We start from the raw sequence: 21,649 nt of genomic DNA on the forward strand, positions 1-21,649 counted from the left end.
AGCTATAAGGACAATTCGGGTTTCCATATACAATTGTATGCAGGAATCTGGGCAGAACAATTACCAATGTGAACTCTATTCTCTATGCAGAATAGATCTGAAACCAAATTTTCTGCATTTATAACAATCAAAGGGGTTTACCCAAGATAGGAAACAACGTATTGATCATTTGGTTTCTGACTACTGAGTTCCCAGCGATCCAGAGAACAGGACTTCACAGGGCTCCATTAAGCCCCCGTCACACTAAGCGAGATCGCTGCTGAGTCACAAGTTTTGTGACGCAACAGCGACCTCAGTAGCGATCTCGCTATGTTTGACACGTAGCAGTGACCAGGCCCCTGCTGTGAGATCGCTGGTCGTGTCGGAATGGCCTGGACGTTTATTTGATCGTTGAGGTCCCGCTGGGTAGCACACATCGCTGTGTTTGACACCTTACCAACGACCTCGTTGACTACAACGTCACACAGGACGTCCCTCATCGAGGTCTGAATCGTCATAATAGCTGCCATGTGACAGGGTCACAACGACCAACGACATCGTTGTACAGGTCGCTACAGGTCGCCGCATCGCTGCTGCGTCGTTGGGAAGATCTCACTGTTTGACATCTCACCAGCGACCACATAGCGACGCAGAAACGATCCCTGACAGGTCGTATCGTTGTCGGGATCGCTTTAGCGTCGCTAAGTGTGACGGGGCCCTTAGAATAGAAGGGAGGCCTTATCCAACATTGCACGACTAACTGCTTAATTCTGCAGAGCCCCATTCTTCGGATTTGTTCAAATAACAAAAGATGCAGCACTCACCAGATTTTTGCTGAAGATAGTGTCCTTTATTCACTTTAAGCGATGTGAAACATGTTATACGGAGAGGCGGCAGGAAAGAGGATTAGGTGCGGGGGAGAGGAGAAGGACTACGGCCGTTTCACGCCAAATGCGCTTCCACGGGTCCAGGACCTGGACCCGTGGAAGCGCATTTGGCGTGAAACGGCCGTAGTCCTTCTCCTCTCCCCCGCACCTAATCCTCTTTCCTGCCGCCTCTCCGTATAACATGTTTCACATCGCTTAAAGTGAATAAAGGACACTATCTTCAGCAAAAATCTGGTGAGTGCTGCATCTTTTGTTATTTGAACAAGTCGGAAAGTTTGTTTACTTTATATGCTAAGCACCACTCCGCGTCTGCAAATTCATAGACTGGTGGCTTGAAGTTTATGCAAAGACGTCTCCCATATTGTTACTGCCTGTGAAGATTAACACATCGAGTGCCGCTCAGTTCCTTTTCTACGGGTCAGTGACCATTCTTCGGATTGTTGGGGGCTCCAGTGGTCAGACTGCCAGGGATCAGCAAGTCATCTCAAGTTTCAAGGCTGGAAAAAAACCCTTAATGGAGTACTTTTACCTTAAGACATATTGCACATGGCATATTCACAGAAGCATTGGCATGAACAGAAAAATATGCACGAATGACGTGTCTGGCTGCTGCTCCACAAGGCAGGAGGGGAGTACACTACCGGAAATGGATTCCGCATCTGCCAGACATTAATGGCATATACATAGAATATTCCATAAGGTCAAAAGGATTGTAGAATACAAAGTGAAAACATGTCCTGCCCCCCTACCTGCTGCCACAACTACACACACAAAAAATCAATGCTGAAAATGAAAATATCAAACTATAAAGTGCTGTCATTTGGAAATTATAAATGTATTGCCTTATAGGATACATGGGCAAAAAAAAGTAACTAGTCCTGCATACCCCATTTTTACTTCCACCCACAGAGGCCTACGCAAGGTAATTCAGTGTGGCTGTTCGTGGCCCAGATAATATTTGTGCCAACTTTATGATAAGCTACCGAAAGATCAGTGCCCATCAAGTACCATTCCATTTATTATGTGAATACGCCATATATTAGCCATTTTATAAATCCCATGATATGGAAGAAGCCAAACTGTATCTTCTCTGGTGGCCGAGCAGATCAAAGCAATTGCTAGCTTCAATAAATGGCCCCTATCAGCCCCAGATAATGATGTACTGGTATCAGATCTAGGCTTCAGGCAGGCATCACACAGATAAAGCCACTTTACCTTTCTTCCTTCAAGATGGCATCATCAAATACCCTAGAGAGGCGTTTCAGCTGCCGGATTCCTGTGGAAACAGATTCCAGGTCTTTTTCAAATTGCCTGTAAGTAAAACAGAAATCATTGTAGGATTAGGCCAAAATACATAGCGATGTGTATATGGTCACACTGGAAAAAAATACATTTTACTAGATAGAGTTATTCCTAGAAATTTATTTAGGTATAGGCGATTTAAATGAGCAATTTTGCTCCATTTCTGATGTATAGAAAGAACATTCTGCAGAATGAAATAGTACAGATCATGCAGACATCCAGTGTACTGAAAAGTGAAGAGAGAAGTAATTCAGATACAATTACACTGTACGATGACAGAGAATGAGCGTTCCAAGGAACCCTAGTTTCCCAATAATAGTGCAGTGTAAACGCTTGTTCGTCAGGTGAAATGATCTTTTGGCATGCACAAAACACTATTGTTCACGGTAGCACATTCTCTGCAAACAGGACCTGTGCTGCTGAGAACAATAGCAGCCTGAATATGATCTGCCTGTGCACACAGGTTATTAAACGATTGCAGGTCGCTTCAAGGGGCTATCCAGGACCATTTTATTTTTTCTTATCGGCCGGATCACAGCAGTCACAGACCTCTCCCGCCTACAATTCTGCTGATGTCACATCGACAGAGTAGCTGCTTCTCTTCCGCTCTGTTAGCAGGGCGGGACTGCCAATATCATGCTCATTGACAGCAGGCATAACCACAGGGACCCAGCTGTCAGTCAGCATGATGTCGACAGAGCAGCCTGGAAAAGAGCTGCTCTGTTGATGTTAAACAGGCAAATCGTCAGTAAGAATGTTCCATTACTGGAGCCGGCCAGAAGAGGTAGATAGTAACTGAATGTTGGTTCTTAGCCCCATGACAAACATAAATTACTCAGGGATAACCTCTATAATCCTGCAAAACTGCATAATGTAAGTGCGATCTTAGATGCTTAAACCTAACACTTTGCCAAAATGAGTGATCACAGTTTGAGACCTTAGGAGGAAGAAACACAATTTCAGATGAAGATAATGTTTGCAAGAAAAGATTTTGATTGCCTGACATAAGCTTGAAGCCAGGATGGCAATAGTACCATAGGCTTAGTGGAGCTTAGCTTGACAAACCCAACCTCCACACCTACCTTCTTCTGTTCACGGTTACAGGTGACGCGTACGGGCTGTTGAGGGATGCCGCCCTCACAGATCTTCTCAGGTTTAGCCCTTCATTCCCCACTATATTTGAGAAACTTTTCCACTGGGAGCTGCTGGCTCTTCTGGTATAGGGGGAAGCCCTCTTGCTGGACTTTGGCGTGATCCTACTATTTGGACTTGCTTCTTCCATGAATTGACATCTAGGAGTTCTAGGTGCGGAAGATTTTCTTCTGTTTTTTGGTGTATGGCTTTGCTTTGTGGCACTTCGAGTCAGGTTTGGGGAATCCAACAGATACTGATTGGCATTTCTGCCATTTTTCTTTAATTTCTGCAAAATAGAATACAGTTAAAATATCAATTCAGTACAGATTTAGTGCATACAAATGTTCTTTTACAATAGATGATGGTTGAGCAAAAAGATTTGCAAGACCCTGGTTTGGCAGTGCAAACGTCCTCAACCAGCACTAATGCAAGCATCTTGGGCGCTTTTTGGAATTAGCACACACAAATACAGAACATATACCGTAAATATTATTATATATTATATTTATTTATTATACACAGACAAATGGGGAAAAATGCTGCAAAGTAAAAATACTTTTAAATTGAAGAGTTAATAGTTTAATTTTATCAGTTAAAATTATACAGAGAATGAAAATGGAAATCTAAATCATAATTTGCTGTAAATGTTGAAGATATCTCTTAAATGGCATTGGCTGTATTATGTGTCGTTGTCCTGCTGCAGAATACATCTGGAGCCAGACATCTCCCTGTGTATCTGCCTTTATTTCTCAGCATTGAGGACACCAAGAATTCTGACCAAATCTCCATCTCCAGTTTTTGAAATTAGTGTACAAAACTTCAGCCCATTGATGCACACAATGTTCTGTTACAGACAAATATTTCACACTGGCTCATCAGTCCAGAGCACCTGCTGCAATTTCTCTACACCCCAGTTCCAGTGTTTCCTTGCATGCTTGACTCTCTCGCCTTGTTTTCATGTGAAAGGTACCGACGCTAGCGTTGTTTGCGCCGCACAACGGGTGCAGCGGATGCTGTTTTTCCACGCATCCGCTGCCCCATTGTGAGGTGCGGGGAGGAGGGCGCGGAGTTCCGGCCGTGCATGCGCGATCGGAAAAGACGTTCCCGACGTACCAAAAAACATTGCAAGCATAGCAATGCGTCGCCAATGTTAGTCTATGGAGAAAAAACGCATCCTGCAAGCACTTTTGCAGGATGCGTTTTTTGACCAAAACGACGCATTGCGACGGACGACAAAAAACGCCAGTGTGAAAGTACCCTTACTGCCAGTTCTGAACTGATGGCACGGCTGGACATCTTCCAATTTCATATGGAAATAATCATTATGTTTTTCATTTGCTGCACTAAGTTTCTTTAACTGATCAGTGAGCCTATGGCATCTGATTGGTCTTAAATTTATTCTGTAGCAGGACAACGACCCCAAAACATTCAGCCAATGTCATTCGAACTATCTTCAGCATTCGTGAAATCCGTGGTCCGTGTGCCATCCGTATATTTTACTATTATTATAAGATTATTATTACGTGACATCAATGTGTCCGTTTTCTGTCCGTGTACCGGCTTTTGGGCAAAACTGTACAGTTCAAGCTGATCCCAGGCACCGAGGGATGAAGGCAGCTCTCATCATGGTCTCTGGTCACACTGAGATCAGGCGACAATGATGGAAAATGTATTTAGGAGCAATGGTCCGTGTGAAAAAGCTGACGTGCGCACCACCATTGAAAACAATGGGTGTGCGTGTATCCATATATGCGGTCCTTAAAAAAAGGACTGCACACAGACAATACAGACGTGTGAAGCGGCCTTACACTTACATCTTTAAATTTGCAGCATTTATCCCACACCTGCTAAGACTTTTGCACAGCAATGTGTATGTAAATTAACTTTTTTTGAACCAACTTTACAACACTGACACTTTTCTTTCTATGACACTTAGGAGATACTTCTTTTACTCATTTTGTACACAAAGTTTTGTATCCCATAATCCCACCACTGGGATTTGCTTGGCTGTATTTGGTTTGGATAGTAATTTGTGCTGCTCTTATTTCCTTTTATGCGTCGGTTAAAGCGATGCTAGTCTGAACATCTTAAGGGATTACAGCTTCACACTGCCCTTTGTAGCAGACACTTCAATATATGCAATTAAATGCAAGAGAATATGAAGGACTCCACTGAATACCTGAAAGTTAAAAAAGTAGGTAATGGGCTCACCTGAAATAATTACACCATAAGTGAACTGTATTCAAAAGCTAGCAAATCACTATACATCAAAGACGTCATCACCACGGTCATACCGCATATTACCCATGTAAATAAAGGGGCTTTATAAATTCTAAAAGAATAAATAAATCACTGGTGAAACTCAGATGGAAAGATCCCAACTATATACCTGCACCCCACAGACCTAGAATGTGTCAGTGTATATCGCAGTACCGTTACCACTGGTGCCCTACACACGGAATAATAATGCGGTCTGCTGTTGCATGCAGAGCTTTCTCTACTAACCAGTGTTTGTGTTATGTCAAGTATGTTTTGTAATGCTGCTACTGTATAGTGTAATGTGTAAATATGTATGTTGTAGGGAAAGTGCAGTACTTAAGTTAGCCCATTAGATGGGGACACATAAGCATACATAGATTAGGGTAGGGAATAGTTAACATAGGAGGGGGCCAACTGGGGTAATCCAAAAGGATTTCCTGATTTGAGTCAGTAGAGCCAGGGAGCCCAGACAGGTCAGAGGGCCTTAGAGCCCGGACAAAGCAGTTGGCCATGTAACGTTCAAAGGAGTCCAGTCGTCTAGGGACTGTCGGCCGAAGGTCACAGCAGAGAAGGGATGCAGGGCAGCTCCAATATGTGGCAGCTAACTACGTGGGCTGAAGCCCTTATATCTGCCGCAAAACGGACAGGGGAACACCTACAGATACACTGTGTGCAGAATTATTAGGCAAGTTGTATTTTAGAGGATTATTTTTATTATTGATCAATAACTACAGATAAGTCCATATATACATGTTAAGGAGCTGAAACTCCTAAACCTTTCATCCAATTTTAATGTGGATACCCTCAAATGAAAGCTGAAAGTCTGAACTTCTACTGCATCTGAATTGTTTTGTTTAAAAATCATTGTGATAATGTCTATAACCAAAATTAGAAAAATGTTGTCTCTGTCCAAATATATAAGGACGTAACTGTATGTTCTCAATGAACCCAAAAGACTCATAAATATCAAAACTTAATATTTTTGGAAGTTGGAGTGGTTTTTTTTTTAGATTTGACTATCTTAGGAGGATATCTGTTTGTGCAGGTAACTATTACTGTGCAGAATTATTAGGCAACTTAATAAAACCAAATTTATTCCCATCTCACTTGCTTATTTTCACCAGGTAAACCAATATAACTGCACAAAATTTAGAAATAAACATTTCTGACATGCAAAAACAAAACCCCCCAAAATTAGTGACCAATATAGCCACCTTTCTTTATGATGACACTCAACAGCCTTCCATCCATAGATTCTGTCAGTTGCTTGATCTGTTTACATTGCGTGCAGCAGCCACCACAGCCTCCTAGACACTGTTCCGAGAGGTGGACTGTTTTCCGTCCTTGTAGATCTCACATTTTATGAGGGATCACAGGTTCTCTATGGGGCTCAGATCATGTGAACAAGGGGGCCATGTCATTATTTTTCTTCTTTGAGACCTTTACTGACCAGCCACGCTGTGGAGTAGATGGAGGCATATGATTGAGCATTGTCCCGCATGAAACCGGTGTTTACGTACCGGTAATAGGATTTTACGGAGCCACGACAGCACCCCTACGAGAGAGGGGATCCGCCCACCTTCCGGACAGGAACCTACAGGATTCAAAGGGGCGGTCCCCCTCACCACTCCAGTTTGTGTTTCAGAGTATAAGGGACACCGCCCATTGAGTTAGTACATAATCAAATATACTTAAACATTACTAAACACCATCACCTCTAAAGAGTGATAACTAATAGCACACCTTCAAAAGAGTGCAGGAATCCAGTGATTAACTACGGGGGGGGAATGTGCGGGTGCTGTCGTGGCTCCGTAAAATCCTATTACCGGTATGTAAACACCGGTTTTCCTATCGCCACGACAGCACCCCTACGAGAGATTTTCAAAGATCAATCACCTGGGAGGGACTACAGCACTAAGTACTGAACGGCCAAAAGCTAAATTGGCCTCCGATGATAGGTCAAGACGGTAGTGTCTATAAGGTAGTGTCTATAAAAGGTGGAAGGAGATGACCACGTTGCCGCCTTACATATTACATCTCTAGAGACGTCCGCTCTTTCCGCCCAGGATGAGGCCATGGCTCGAGTGGAGTGGGCCCTGATGCCATCTGGTGGTGTCTGGCCTTTAGCCGTATAAGCAAGATATATGGCATCTCTTATCCATCTGGCGATAGACGTCTTAGTTACCGTCGCCCCCTTCCTTGGATTCTGAAAGGAAACAAACAGAGCCCTACTCTGCCTCCATGGTTCTGTTTTGCGTAGGTGTCATGATCTCTGCAGGCAGAGATCATAGCAAGCCTATAGAGGGACAAGCTCTCGGAAGATGGAACTATACTGACCATGAACTAAGCCTGCCGCGCAACTAGAAATAGCCAGGTAGCATTTCCTATTTATCGCTAGATGCCCAGCTCTGGCCTAAGACCTAAATAGCTAGCAGAGGGAAATATAAGACCTGGCTCACCTCTAGAGAAATATTCCAAAGAAGACAGTAGCCCCCCACATATAATGACGGTGAGTTCAGATGAAACAACAAACGCAGCAGGAAAATAGTCTTAGCAAATTTGAGGTCCGCTTACTAGATAGCAGAAGACAGATAGTATTTTTCTGCTGACCATGAAAGTATACTAACAAAACACCATCCAGAGATTACCTTAAACTCTGGCATTAACTCATAACGCCAGAGTAGCAATCCCTGATCGACGAGAGCTTTCCAGACACAGTAACAAAACTTCAGCTGCGAACTGGAACAAATAGGCAAAACAAAACATGGACAAAAGTCCAACTTATCAGTAGTTGTCTAGAAGCAGGAACAAGCACTGAGAGGCATCAGATAACATTGTTGACCGGCAAGAAACCACCAGAGAAATGAGCTTAAATAGCGACACCCACTACTGATGGAATCAGGTGAAACAGGAAAGAGGATGACAAGTCCAATTCCACAAGCGGCCACCGGGGGAGCCCAGAATCCAAGTTCACAACACGTAGGTATTCTAATACAGCTCTTCTAACATCCAACATGTGATATTTCTGCTCATCAGCCGAATTCGGATTGTCACAGAAAGACGGTAAAACTATTTCTTGACTTCTATGAAATTTAGAAGCTACTTTTGGTAGGTATGCGGGGTCCGGTTTTAATACTACCCTATCTTGAAAGACCATTAAATAAGGAGGATCAATTGACAATGCTTGTAAATCACTCACTCTCCTAGCAGAGGTCAGAGCTACCAGGAAGGCTGTTTTTAAGGTTAAATTTTTTATGGAGACAGAATCTAATGGCTCAAAGGGGGTTCTGTTAAGGCGTCTAATACCAAATTCAAATCCCATGGGGGTAATCTAGGAATATACACTGGGTTACTGCGTTCAGTGGCCTTAATAAATCGGGAAACCCATCTATTTCCCGCCACATCGCTGTTATATAACGCCCCTAAAGCTGAAATTTGGACTCTAAGAGTATTTACTGCCAAGCCCAACTCTCGGCCTTTCTGTAAAAACTCCAGAATAGCTGGAATTGGAACCTTGCCTGAAAAGGGTTTTTGGTAGAAGGCAAGGAATTTCTTCCAAGTCTTAGCATAGATCTTGGTAGTAATCTCTTTACGACTATTTAAAAGGGTAGCTATCAGAGCCTCTGAAAACCCGCTTCTCCTCAATAACTCCCTCTCAAATTCCACGCCGTCAGATGCAGGGATTCCACATTGGGGTAACGGAATGGACCCTGCGAAAGAAGCTCCGGACTGACTGGCAATACCCAGGGATCGGTCACAGACATTGTCCTGAGTAACGAGAACCATGCCCTCCTGGGCCAAAAGGGGGCAATCAGGATCACTCTCGCCCTCTCCTCCCTGATCTTCCTGAGTACTATAGGGATCAGACACATTGGGGGGGGAACGCATAAGCCAGAGGGAAATCCCAGTGTATTTGAAGGGAGTCTATTATACAGGGCTTGTCCGCCACCCGAAGAGAAGCAAATCTGTTGGTCTGTCTGTTCTCTCTCGTTGCAAATAGGTCTATAACGGGCAATCCCCATAGGTCTACTATCCGTTTGAACACCCGTCGACTGAGAACCCATTCTCCCTGATGCAGAGAATGACGGCTGAGGTAATCTGCCTCTGTGTTGAGCTCTCCCTGAATGTGAACGGCTGACAGAGAGCGAAAGTGGTTTTCGGCTATGTTGAAGACGTCTGTGGTGGTGTTCATTAGAGATCTTGACTTTGTACCTCCTTGATGGTTGAGATACGCTACCACTGTTGTGTTGTCTGATTGGACTCTTACATGCGAATCCTGCAGAGATGGTAGTAACCTGAAAAGGGCCTTTTTTACTGCCGTGAGCTCCTTCCAATTGGAGGACTCCTGGGCCTCTAAGAGAGACCATTGCCCTTGAGTCCAAACATCTCCTATATGAGCTCCCCATCCTATGGGACTGGCATCGGTTGTAACCACGTTGTCTGGAATTATACTCCAGCGTACTCCTTTTCCTAAATGTCGCTTGTTTAACCACCATCTCAGACTGTGTAGAGTGGCGGCGGACAGCCTGAGTCTTCCGCTTAATTGCCCTTGAAGACTGCTCTCTGCATTCAAGACCTGGGCCTGCAACACCCGGGTGTGGAATTGAGCCCACTGAACGGCTGGTATGCAAGACGTTAGGGACCCCAGCAGGGACATAGCGTCTCTCAAAGTCAGAACTGGTTTTCTTGTTACCGTACTGACTTTGTGCAGAATTTTCTGCTTTTTCTCTTCCGGAAGGAAACATAGTTGCTCTTCCGAATTTAGCAGAATGCCTAGGAATGTCTGAGTCATAGATGGTTCCAATCTTGATTTTTCCATATTGACTATCCAACTCAAGTCCTGTAAGGAAGATATTACATGATTTAGGCGACCACCACACTGGAAATACGAATTTCCCACTACCAGGAAGTCATCCAAGTAGGGTACAATTAATGTATCCTGTTCCCTGACATAGGCCATTACTTCCGCCATGACCTTAGTAAACACTCTCGGTGCCATAGATAGACCAAACGGCATTGCAGTAAACTGAAAATGTCTGACCTGGTCGTTTAAGCACACCGCCAGTCTGAGGAATTGTTGATGATCCTGGTGAATGGGCAGATGATAATACGCATCTTTTAAATCCAAGACTGTCATAACATCTGGGAAAAAGAAGTTTAGATGCCGTTTTAATAGATTCCATTTTAAAGGCATGATATTGTAGATGTTTGTTCAATCTCCGTAAATTTATGATGGTTCGAAAGGATCCATCTGGTTTGGAGATTAAAAATAAAGGGGAATAGAACCCTTTCCCCTGCTGATGTTTAGGAACCTCCACTATAACTTTCTTCCGTACTAACGTCTGGACTTCTTTCTCAAGGGCCTCTTGTTGGTGTAAGGAATCGGGGGCAGTCAAAACATAAAAATCAGAAGGTTTTTCCCGGAACTCTAATTTTAACCCTGAATTAATTATACCTAAAACCCAGTTACTTGCAGTTATTTTAGCCCACTGAGCATAGAAATATTTTAATCTGCCCCCTACTGGAAGATTTTTATTAGCGATAATTTCTTCTTCTTCTTGAGGAAGATGATGAGGCATTAAAGTCCGAACCTTTCTTTTTTGGGTCCGTTGGTTCCCAATCTCGGTTGTGGTAAGGTCTTCGGTATTGGAAGCGTCTTCTGAAGGTATTCCTAAAGGTAGGATTGAAAGTTTTAGGAAAACCTTTCTTCCTATCCTCAGCCTTAGCTAGGATGTCATCCAATACTGGGCCAAACAGGTACTCACCCCTACACGGTATTGTACACAGTTTAGCTCTTGCCTGGGCATCCCCTTTCCAGGTCTTAAGCCATAGGGCTCTGCGAGCAGCATTTGAGAGACCCGCCGATCTCGCTGCTAATTTTAAGGAATCCACTGATGCGTCCGCTAAATACGCCACACCATCCCGTATTTGTGAAAGGGAGTTCAGCATTTTGTCTCTGGGCACCTTGGATTTCAGCTGTTCCTCCAGCTGGGATATCCACACCATAACGGATCTAGCCGTACATGTGCTAGAGATAGCCGGTTTGAACGCCCCCGCAGATGACTCCCATACTTTTTTCAAAAACATGTCCGCCTTCCTATCCGACGGATCTTTCAGAAGGCCCACGTCCTCCAGCGGTAAAGTACCGGCTTTAGATGTAGAAGCCACCGCTGCGTCCACCTTCGGGACTTTCATCCATTCTGCCAGATCATTGTCTTCAAAGGGATACCTCCTTTTGGCTGATGACGGCAGGAAACCCTTATCCTGCTTGTCCCATTCTCGTTTTATAAGGGTCTTAACTGTATCCACAACCGGGAACGCTTTACGACTCCTCTGGCATAAGCCCGCAAACATTATGTCCTGTGCGGACCTTGGTTCCTTGTTCTCTGTAACACCCATGGTAGCTCGGACTCCTTTAACTAACGTGTCCATGTTATCCACCGAGAAACAAGGCCTTCCCTCTTCATCTGAGGAGGATGGAGATGAGGAGCGGGAACATTCCCCTTCCTGCAGGGACAGACTAGACCCTGGAGATATGTCCCTGCCCGACCCTCCCTGGTGGCTGCTTTTAAGGGAATAGCTTATTTCCTCCCTGATGACCGCTCTAAGGTCTGATGACCGGAGGGGAGCTTCCTCTTCTAAGGTCTGACATATGCAAGCCTGACACAGTCTCTTGGTATAACTGTCAGGCATTGGAGTCGTGCATAGAGCACATTGCTTGTGCTTAGATTTAGTTGTTCTTTTACCCTAAAACAAAGCACACAATAACAGACCATATCAGCACCAGGAGTTTTTGTTTAACACTCACCATAAGGCTGACTTTGTGAATACCGATTCTGGAGGAGTGGGATTCAAATGTGACGATGGGGCGCTCGCACGTTGCCCCCGTACCACGCTGCTGCTGCTGCGTCTTGAACGACCGCTACCGTCTTTACTGCGCTGCTCCGTTCCCTCTCCCTGAGGGTGCTCGGCGTCCCCGACTGAGGACATAGCTGCACGCATTGTTCCAAACGCGGCGCTCTTTTACGACGCTGCAGCGCTCCTCCCCCGGCCTACCCCGGAAGTGTAAGAACTACTTCCGGGTTCACCCACGCTGGTGTGTACCGCGCTTATCTGTGGACCAGGACGGCACTGCCCGACTCCTGGGACGCGATCCACTTGGCCAGACGAGGGGGGGTCTGCCAGCAGTACACCCCCGACGCTGCTTCCGAGCCCCCGATTCTGCCGTTCCTAAAAGACACCGCGCAGAGGCATGGAGGCCCGGGTAAGATGCCTGCAGGCTCCCGCCGTCCGGACAGGAACCCAAACTGCAGTGGTGAGGGGGACCACCCCTTTAAATCCTGTAGGTTCCTGTCCGGATGGTGGGCGGATCCCCTCTCTCGTAGGGGTGCTGTCGTGGCGATAGGAAAAATCATGTTTTTCTTGAACGATAACGACTTCTTCCTGTACCACTGCTTGAAGAAGTTGTCTTCCAGAAACTGGCAGTAGGTCTGGGAAGTTGAGCTTCACTCCATTCTTAACTCGAAAAGGTCCCACAAGTTCATCTTTGATGATACCAGCCCATACCAGTACCCCACCTCCATCTTGCTGGCATCTGAGTTGGAGTGGAGCTCTCAGCCCTTTACTGATCCAACCTCTGGCCCATCCATCTGGCCCATCAAGAGTCACTCTCATTTCATCAGTCCATAAAACCTTTGAAAAGTCAGTCTTAAGATATTTCTTGGCCCAGTCTTGACGTTTTATCTTATGTTTCTTGTTCAAAGGTGGTCATTTTTCAGCCTTCCTTACTTTGGCCATGTCCCTGAGTATCGCACACCTTGAGCTTTTTGTTACTCCAGTAACGTTGCAGCTCTGAAATATGGCAAAACTGGTGGCAAATAGCATCTTGGCAGCTTCACGCTTGATTTTCCTCAATTCATGGGCAGTTATTTTGCGACCCTGTTTGCCATGAAACGCTTGATGGTTCTGTGATCATGCTTCTAAAGTTTGGCAATTTCAAGACTGCTGCATCCCTCTGCAAGACATCTCACAATTTTGGATTTTTCAGAGCCCGTCAAATCTCTCTTCTGACCCAATTTGCCAAAGGAAAGGAAGTTGCCTAATAATTAAGCACACCTTATATAGGATTTTGATGTCATTAGACAACACCCCTCCTCATTACAGAGATGCGCATCACCTGATTTACTGTAAATTAATTTACAGCTTGGAGTAGGACAACATGTATAAAAAGTATCATGTGATCAAAATACAACTTGCCTAATAATTCTGCACACAGTGTAGCTAAGCTGACCAGAAGGAATGCTGCAGTGCCGGACGAGTCGGTGCCTCTCGTGGACATACTGTAAGTGAGGGAAAGCGCAGGGCAAGACAAAGATGAGTTCTGCAATGTTCCCTATGATGGTGCTCTAACTGAGCTGGATGTACTGAGAATGGAACCAATAAAACCGTTTATGTCAAGTTGGAATTGGACTCGGACTCTTTGTTTGATGTTATCAGGAAGAACTCCTCAGCAGCTTAAAGAGGAACCTGATGGGTCGGAAAGCGGAACAAAAGGTACGCTACAAAGGGGACATTGCGTGCACGTGACTGGGGACCAGGGCTTGAATGAGCAACCTGTGACAGCCACGAATACGGCCCTGGCCCTTCTCACAGTCCTGTGTGGGTGTGTAAGAAAACTGGCTGCAGCAACAACCTCCCCCGTGTGGAAGAATGAAAGAAAGCCGAAGCCATCCCTTTGATGAATCAAAACTTCGGGTAGGTCGCCAACCAGAGAAGGAAGTGATCAGCAGGAGATTATACAGTTTTCTGTAGATTTATTTTTTTTTTATAAAACTGAAAGTTCTGTTTCAGGGCAGGGCAGGTAGAAACTGCTGCAGACTAAGGCTATGTGCATACTACATCTTTTTCAGGCAGAAATCGGCGCCACAAAAGGAGCCCATAAAATGGACAATAGTGCCCAGCAGTGTCAAAATGACATTACTGTGCACAGGTTCCATCTTATGTCACCTTTAAACAATTGAGGGTTCAAAAACTCTGAAACAGTTAAGAAAAAAAACTGACATGCTCATTCTTTGGGTGGCTTCTGCTGGAATGGCTCCAAAGTACAGAATAAAAGACGTTGGCGGAGTCAACACAAGAACAACAGCAATACTATTGGTGAAGCCGCCTCAAAAGCGGCCAATGGCATTTTCCTTTCACTTCGGAAAACTTGCACATAGCTTAGCACTTAGAGGACGCCTAGAGGTCTCATTATTTTAATAATCTTATAAATGACTAATTAACTATGACAGTATCCAGGTCCAAGAAAGGTGCCCCCAAATCAAATGGCAAAACTGCGCTCCCTTACTGTGTGGTCCCCAATTAACTCCGTACTTCAATCTGCTTATCCGGAAGTCCTTTACGCTGAGTAGCTCTAAGGCATAAGGCAGTAATGCATCAAGTTCTCCTTTTACAGTAACGGATTTGGGGAAGATGCATTGCTCGAACGGTGAACACAGACATTGCTTCCTAGATCTACAAAGCCCTCCGGCACTTGAGACACCAGAGCAGACAGTCTTATCATTCCGCTTCACTTTGTAGAAATATTTCCCTCTCCTACATACTGTTATCAAAATAACGGATACATTCCACAAATGCTTCACATTTTCCATTTCCAGCTCAAGGTCTCATAGGGAAGGATCCAAGCTGAAAAGCCTGTGCCAGAAAATATTTTACTTTAGAAAAAAACAGAACATTAGTCTGAATAGCTGGCAACATTGCTTCCGATAGGGAAGTTCTGTAAATGCATATATGTTGCCCTGTAAATAATCTTACATTGATTTGCGTGCACTTAAAATTATCCATGTGGCCCCTATTGGTGACCCCTATTGGAGAAGATTACCAGTACACAATACAGAGCCTAAAACAATGGAAGCTACGGTAAGCTTAAGGCTTAAAGGGAACCTGTCACCCCCAAAATAAAGGGTGAGCTAAGCCCACCGGCATCAAGGGCTTATCTACAGCATTCTGTAATGCTGTAGATAAGCCCCCGATGTATCCTGAAAGGTGAGAAAAAGAGGTTAGATCATACTCACCTGGGTGGGCAGTCCGATCCGATGGGTGTCGCAGTCCGGTCCGGGGCCTCCCATCTTCTTACAATGACGTCCTCTTCTGGTCTTCACGCCGCGGCTCCGGCGCAGGCGTACTTTGTCTGCCCTGTTGAGGACAGAGCAAAGAACTGTAGTGCGCAGGCGCCGGGAAAGGTCAGAGAGGCCCAGCGCCTGCGCACTGCAGTACTTTACTCTGCCCTCAACAGGGCAGACAAAGTACGCCTGCGCCGCAGCGTGAAGACCAGAAGAGGACGTCATCTGATGAAGATAGGAGGCGTCAGACCGGACAGCGACACCCATCGGACCGGACTGGGACTGCCCCTGGGTAAGTATAATCTAACCTCTTTTTCTTATCTTTCAGGATACATCGGGGGCTTATCTACAGCATTCCAGAATGCTGTAGATAAGACCCTGATGCTGGTGGGCTTAGCTCACTCTCGATTTTGGGGGTGATAGGTTCCCTTTAGCAAGGTTTATACTATCAAAATGCAGAAAAAAAAAGAAAGTTGCATCATTAGGTGCAAAACTAGGCTGAATTGTTAAGGGGTTCAGGTCAAGTGATTCCCACGTCTTAGTGCAGATTTGATGTCTGCAGGGATGCTCAAAGGAAAGAAACGCAATGGTGGCGGCTTTCAGAGTAAAGGGAGGCACCGGTCAGTAAAGGCTCATTCAGAAAAGTGGGTTTCATACGCACTTGTTAACTTTTTACCAAATTTATATTCAAATTGTCTCTTCAGAGAGGAAGAGGACTAGAACTTTAGTGCCACCTATTGGAAGTAGAAATCCTAACAATGTCGAGCCTTTAACAAGCCATGCGGCATTAAGTCTCCTCATCTTGACATGCTTAACATGTCACTCTCTGCAAGGAGAAACGATACTTCTTGGTACCCAATTTATAAAATGCCATTTAAAAATCAGAAAGCAAAAGGCATCCATGTTTTGTAATTTTTCCCATTGTAATGAAAAAATATAAGAAGGCATCAGACATCAGTCAATGACGTTTTCATGCCTGTACTACACCACTGTAAAAGATGTAAGCTACTACCCATCTGTGTCATCTAACACCATGATTCCAGGTTATTTTCTCTCCACTGGGAGGGGGTAATATAGTGTAAAGGTGTGGACACATGTCACCCAGCAATCACCCGATCACAGAGGGTCCTGCTTCACCAATGCCCATAATCTGCTTTTAACACTGTGGAAGAGCGGAGGGCGCCCACTACAGGGCAATTGCAGTATTACAAGGCTCCCATTTAATAGAAAGGGTCATCAAGTCATACATTTTTGTGCAGGTTGAAAAAACGAGAAGATAGGTGGGCCTGACATCTAGAAATTACTGGAAATGTATGCAATTCCCTGGCCAACAACAATAAGCTATTTTACTGATCTGAAAGATAAGAGAATAGCATCTCATGATGGGTGAAAGTACAGCAGATGTCAGCTGCATAATGTAGGCAACACCCTAATGAATCGGCCATGAACTGTTTTTGCATTGACCATGGCCCGTTAAGCCATAAAGATGTTGCAATCAATTGCAACAGTGGCATCTAGATGGTTAACACAGGGAAGGGCTCCCTCCCCCCCCACCCACCCACCCCAGTGTGGATCCTATGGTTGCCATGGCAATCCGAGTCCAAGTAATGCCTCGGGGTCTGCTAAGATTTTAGCATCATTTTAGTGGAAAAAATATAATTTTTCCTCTCATTCACTCCACTTTGTATTAATATCTGTGAAGCGCCTGAAGGATTAGCAAACCGCCTGTTCTGAACACTTTGGCGTATAGTTTAAAAAATAGTATCAATTTGGGGGGTTGTCGAATATGTAAGCCCCTCAGTCACTTCAAAATTGAATAGATCTCTAAAAAATATAAGCTTTGTCAATTTTCTTGAAGTGGTTTTTAAAAAGGCTGTTAAGCTTTTAACCCCTTAACCCCCAAGGGTGGTTTGCACGTTAATGACCGGGCCAATTTTTACAATTCTGACCACTGTCCCTTTATGAGGTTACAACTCTGGAACGCTTGCATGGATCCCGGTGATACTGACTTTGTTTTCTCGTGACATATTGTTCGTCATGATAGTGGTAAAATTTCTTTGATATTACTTGCGTTTAATTGTGAAAAAAAAGGAAATTTGGTGAAAATTTTGAAAATTTCACAATTTTCCAACTTTGAATTTTCATGCCCTTAAATCACAGAGATATGTCACACAAAATACTTAATAGTAACATTTCCCACATGTCTACTTTACATCAGCACAATTTTGAAACCAAAACTTTTTTCTGTTAGGGAGTCAAGGATTAAAAGTTGACCAGCAATTTCTCATTTTTACAACACCATTTTTTTTTTTTTAGGGACCACATCACATTTGAAGTCACTTTGAGGGGTCTATATGATAGAAAATACCAAAAAGTGACACCAATCTAAAAACTGCACCCCTCTAGGAGCTCAAAACTATATTCAAGAAGTCTATTAACCCTTCAGGTGCTTTACAGGAATTTTTGGAATGTTAAAAAAAAAAAAAAAAGTGAACATTTTACTTTTACACAAAAAATGTACTTCAGATCCAATTTGTTTTATTTTACCAAAGGTAAAAGGAGAAATTGGACCACAAAAGTTGTTGTACAATTTGTACTGAGTACGCCGATACCCCATATGTGGGGGTAAACCTCTATTTGGGCGCATGGTAGAGCTCGGAAGGGAAGGAGCGCCGTTTGACTTTTCAATGCAAAATTGGCTGGAATTTAAATCGGGCACCATGTCGCGTTTGGAGAGCCCCTGATGTGCCTAAACAGTGGAAACCCCCCACAAGTGACACCATTTTGGAAAATAGACCCCCTAAGGAACTTCTCTAGATGTGTGGTGAGCACTTTGAACCCCCAAGTGCTTCACAGAAGTTTATAATGTAGAGCCGTAAAAACAACAAATCATATTATTTTCACAAAAATGATCTTTTCGCCCCCAATTTTTTATTTTCCCAAGGGTAACAGGAGAAATTGGACTCTAAAAGTTGTTGTGCAATTTGTCCTGAGTACGCTGATACCCCAAATGTAGAGGTAAACCACTGTTTGGGTGCATGGCAGAGCTCGGAAAGGAAGGAGCGCCGTTTGTCTTTTCAATGCAAAATTGGCTGGCATGGAGATCGAACGTCATGTCGCGTTTGGAGAGCCCCTGACGTGCCTAAAGAGTGAAAACCACCCAATTCTAACTCCAACCCTAACCACACCCCTAACCATAACCACACCCCTAACCCCAACCCTAACTACACCCCTAACCACAACACACCCCTAACCCTAACTACACCCCTAAACCTAATCCCAGCCCTAATCCCAACCGTAAACGTAATCCAAACCCTAACCCCATCTCTAGCTCCAACCCTAACTTTAGCCCCAACCCTAATCCCAACCATAACCCTACCTACACCCCTAACCCCAACACGCCCCTAACCCTAATCCCAACCGTAAACGTAATCCAAACCCTAACCCCATCTCTAGCTCCAACCCTAACTTTAGCCCCAACCCTAATCCCAACCATAACCCTACCTACACCCCTAACCCCAACACGCCCCTAACCCTAATCCCAACCGTAATCCAAACTCTACCCCAACTTTAGCCCCAACCCTAATGCGAAAATGGAAATAAATACATTTTTTTCTTTTTATTATTTTTCCCTAACTAAGGGGGTGATAAAGGGGGGTTTGATTTAGTATTTATAGCGGGTTTCTGTTTGGCAGCTGTCACGCTAAAAGTCGCTTTTAATTGCAAAAAATAGTTTTTGCATCACCACATTTTCAGAGCTATAATTTTTCCATATTTTGGCCCACAGGGTCATGTGAGGTTTTGTTTTTTGATGATGAGTTGACGTTTTTATTGGTACCATTTTTGGGCACATGACACTTTTGGATCGTTTTTTATTACGATTTTTGGGAGGCAGAATGAACAAAAACCAGTAATTCATGAATTTCTTTTGGGTGGGGCGTTTATACCATTCCGCACATGGTAAAATTGATAAAGCAGTTTTATTCTTCGGGTTAGTACGATTACAGCGATACCTAATTTATATCACTTTTTAATGTTTTGGCGCTTTTATATAAAAAATTATTATTTATTAAAAACAATCTAAGGTCAGTGATTAATGTTCAAAATTAACAATACCTGGACACTACATTATCAATGGTGGATACCCCATCACTACCTTGTCTGACCAGCTGCCTGACCACGAAGGTTGGCATCCTAGACTCAAAACACGCAATGGCACCACTGCTCAGTGAGGTCTAGCCCTGTGCTAATCCTAGTGCTTGTCTGGCCAAATTATACATAACACAATATCTATCACAACCAGCAATGACGTCAGATAGACAAAAGCTCATGTGACAAAAATTGGGTTCTTGTAAATATGGCAACATTCAGAAGTCAATCCTGAACGGATACAGAAAAAAAAAAATATATATATATATATATATATATATATATATATATATATATATATATACACACACACACACTCACTGGCCACTTTATTAGGTACACCTGTCCAACTTCTTGTTAACACTTAATTTCTAATCAGCCAATCACATGGCGGCAACTCAGTGCATTTAGGCATGTAGACATGGTCAAGACAATCTCCTGCAGTTCAAACCGAGCATCAGTATGGGGAAGAAAGGTGATTTGAGTGCCTTTGAACGTGGCATGGTTGTTGGTGCCAGAAGGGCTGGTCTGAGTATTTCAGAAACTGCTGATCTACTGGGATTTTCACGCACAACCATCTCTAGGGTTTACAGAGAATGGTCCGAAAAAGAAAAAAAATCCAGTGAGCGGCAGTTCTGTGGGCGGAAATGCCTTGTTGATGCCAGAGGTCAGAGGAGAATGGGCAGACTGGTTCGAGCTGATAGAAAGGCAACAGTGACTCAAATCGCCACCCGTTACAACCAAGGTAGGCCTAAGAGCATCTCTGAACGCACAGTGCGTCGAACTTTGAGGCAGATGGGCTACAGCAGCAGAAGACCACACCGGGTACCACTCCTTTCAGCTAAGAACAGGAAACTGAGGCTACAATTTGTACAAGCTCATCGAAATTGGACAGTAGAAGATTGGAAAAACGTTGCTTGGTCTGATGAGTCTCGATTTCTGCTGCGACATTCGGATGGTAGGGTCAGAATTTGGCGTAAACAACATGAAAGCATGGATCCATCCTGCCTTGTATGGAGCATCTTTGGGATGTGCAGCCGACAAATCTGCGGCAACTGTGTGATGCCATCATGTCAATATGGACCAAAATCTCTGAGGAATGCTTCCAGCACCTTGTTGAATCTATGCCACGAAGAATTGAGGCAGTTCTGAAGGCAATAGGGGGTCCAACCCGTTACTAGCATGGTGTACCTAATAAAGTGGCCGGTGAGTGTATGTATATAATATATATATATATATATATATATATATATATATATATATATATTTTATATTTTATAGACAAAAGCATGTACCAAAGTCACTAGTGTTGCAGGACAATTGTTCCGTAAATGACTGTTCCTCACAGCATGTTACACAATATAAGTTATTCCTTCAAGAAAATATGAGAAATACATGACAAGATACTCAAGTTTTCACATGTAGCATCTCGAATAGGTCACATGAACTAGAGTGGATAGTTTCTCAAGATAAATGTAACTATACAAAAGTTCCATAAATGGCCGATCCACAAGGTATGGTCCAAACTACAAATAATACACGTATCTATCATATTTTTATGAAGTTAACATCAGTTCATATGTAGCATTTAAACACATTTCTCCTCCAGATGGTGGTTCTTCAGGCAGTGCTGTGAAGTTGGCTTCCGAGTCACAGAGTGTTCATTTTGGTGGAGTCTGATTAATAATTGGGAAAGTTCTGAAATGTCCTATAAATGTCTGTTCTGTTCCTAATCTAAGGATCTCATCGTTTAGTGGAGATGAATCTGTGCTGCACTTTATGCTCATGCTCAGTAGTGACGAGGGCTGGGGAGTCAGA

At 43.9% G+C, this 21,649-nt stretch overlaps 1 protein-coding gene across 4 annotated transcripts in view; it reads right to left on the reverse strand.

The window, feature by feature from the left end:
• Positions 1-21,649, reverse strand: part of PIMREG (PICALM interacting mitotic regulator) — a 52,955-nt gene that overhangs the window by 4,021 nt on the left and 27,285 nt on the right. For all 4 annotated transcript variants that reach the window (XM_077294391.1, XM_077294393.1, XM_077294389.1 and 1 more), the window contains exons 3-4: positions 3,251-3,588; positions 2,082-2,177 (exon numbers count right to left, since the gene is read on the reverse strand). In XM_077294391.1, the coding sequence (XP_077150506.1) occupies positions 2,082-2,177; positions 3,251-3,588 (434 nt within the window). The remainder of the gene's footprint in view (positions 1-2,081; positions 2,178-3,250; positions 3,589-21,649) is intronic.

Source organism: Ranitomeya variabilis, chromosome 3 (assembly GCF_051348905.1).
Source record: "Ranitomeya variabilis isolate aRanVar5 chromosome 3, aRanVar5.hap1, whole genome shotgun sequence".
NCBI classification, from domain to species: Eukaryota; Metazoa; Chordata; class Amphibia; order Anura; family Dendrobatidae; genus Ranitomeya; species Ranitomeya variabilis.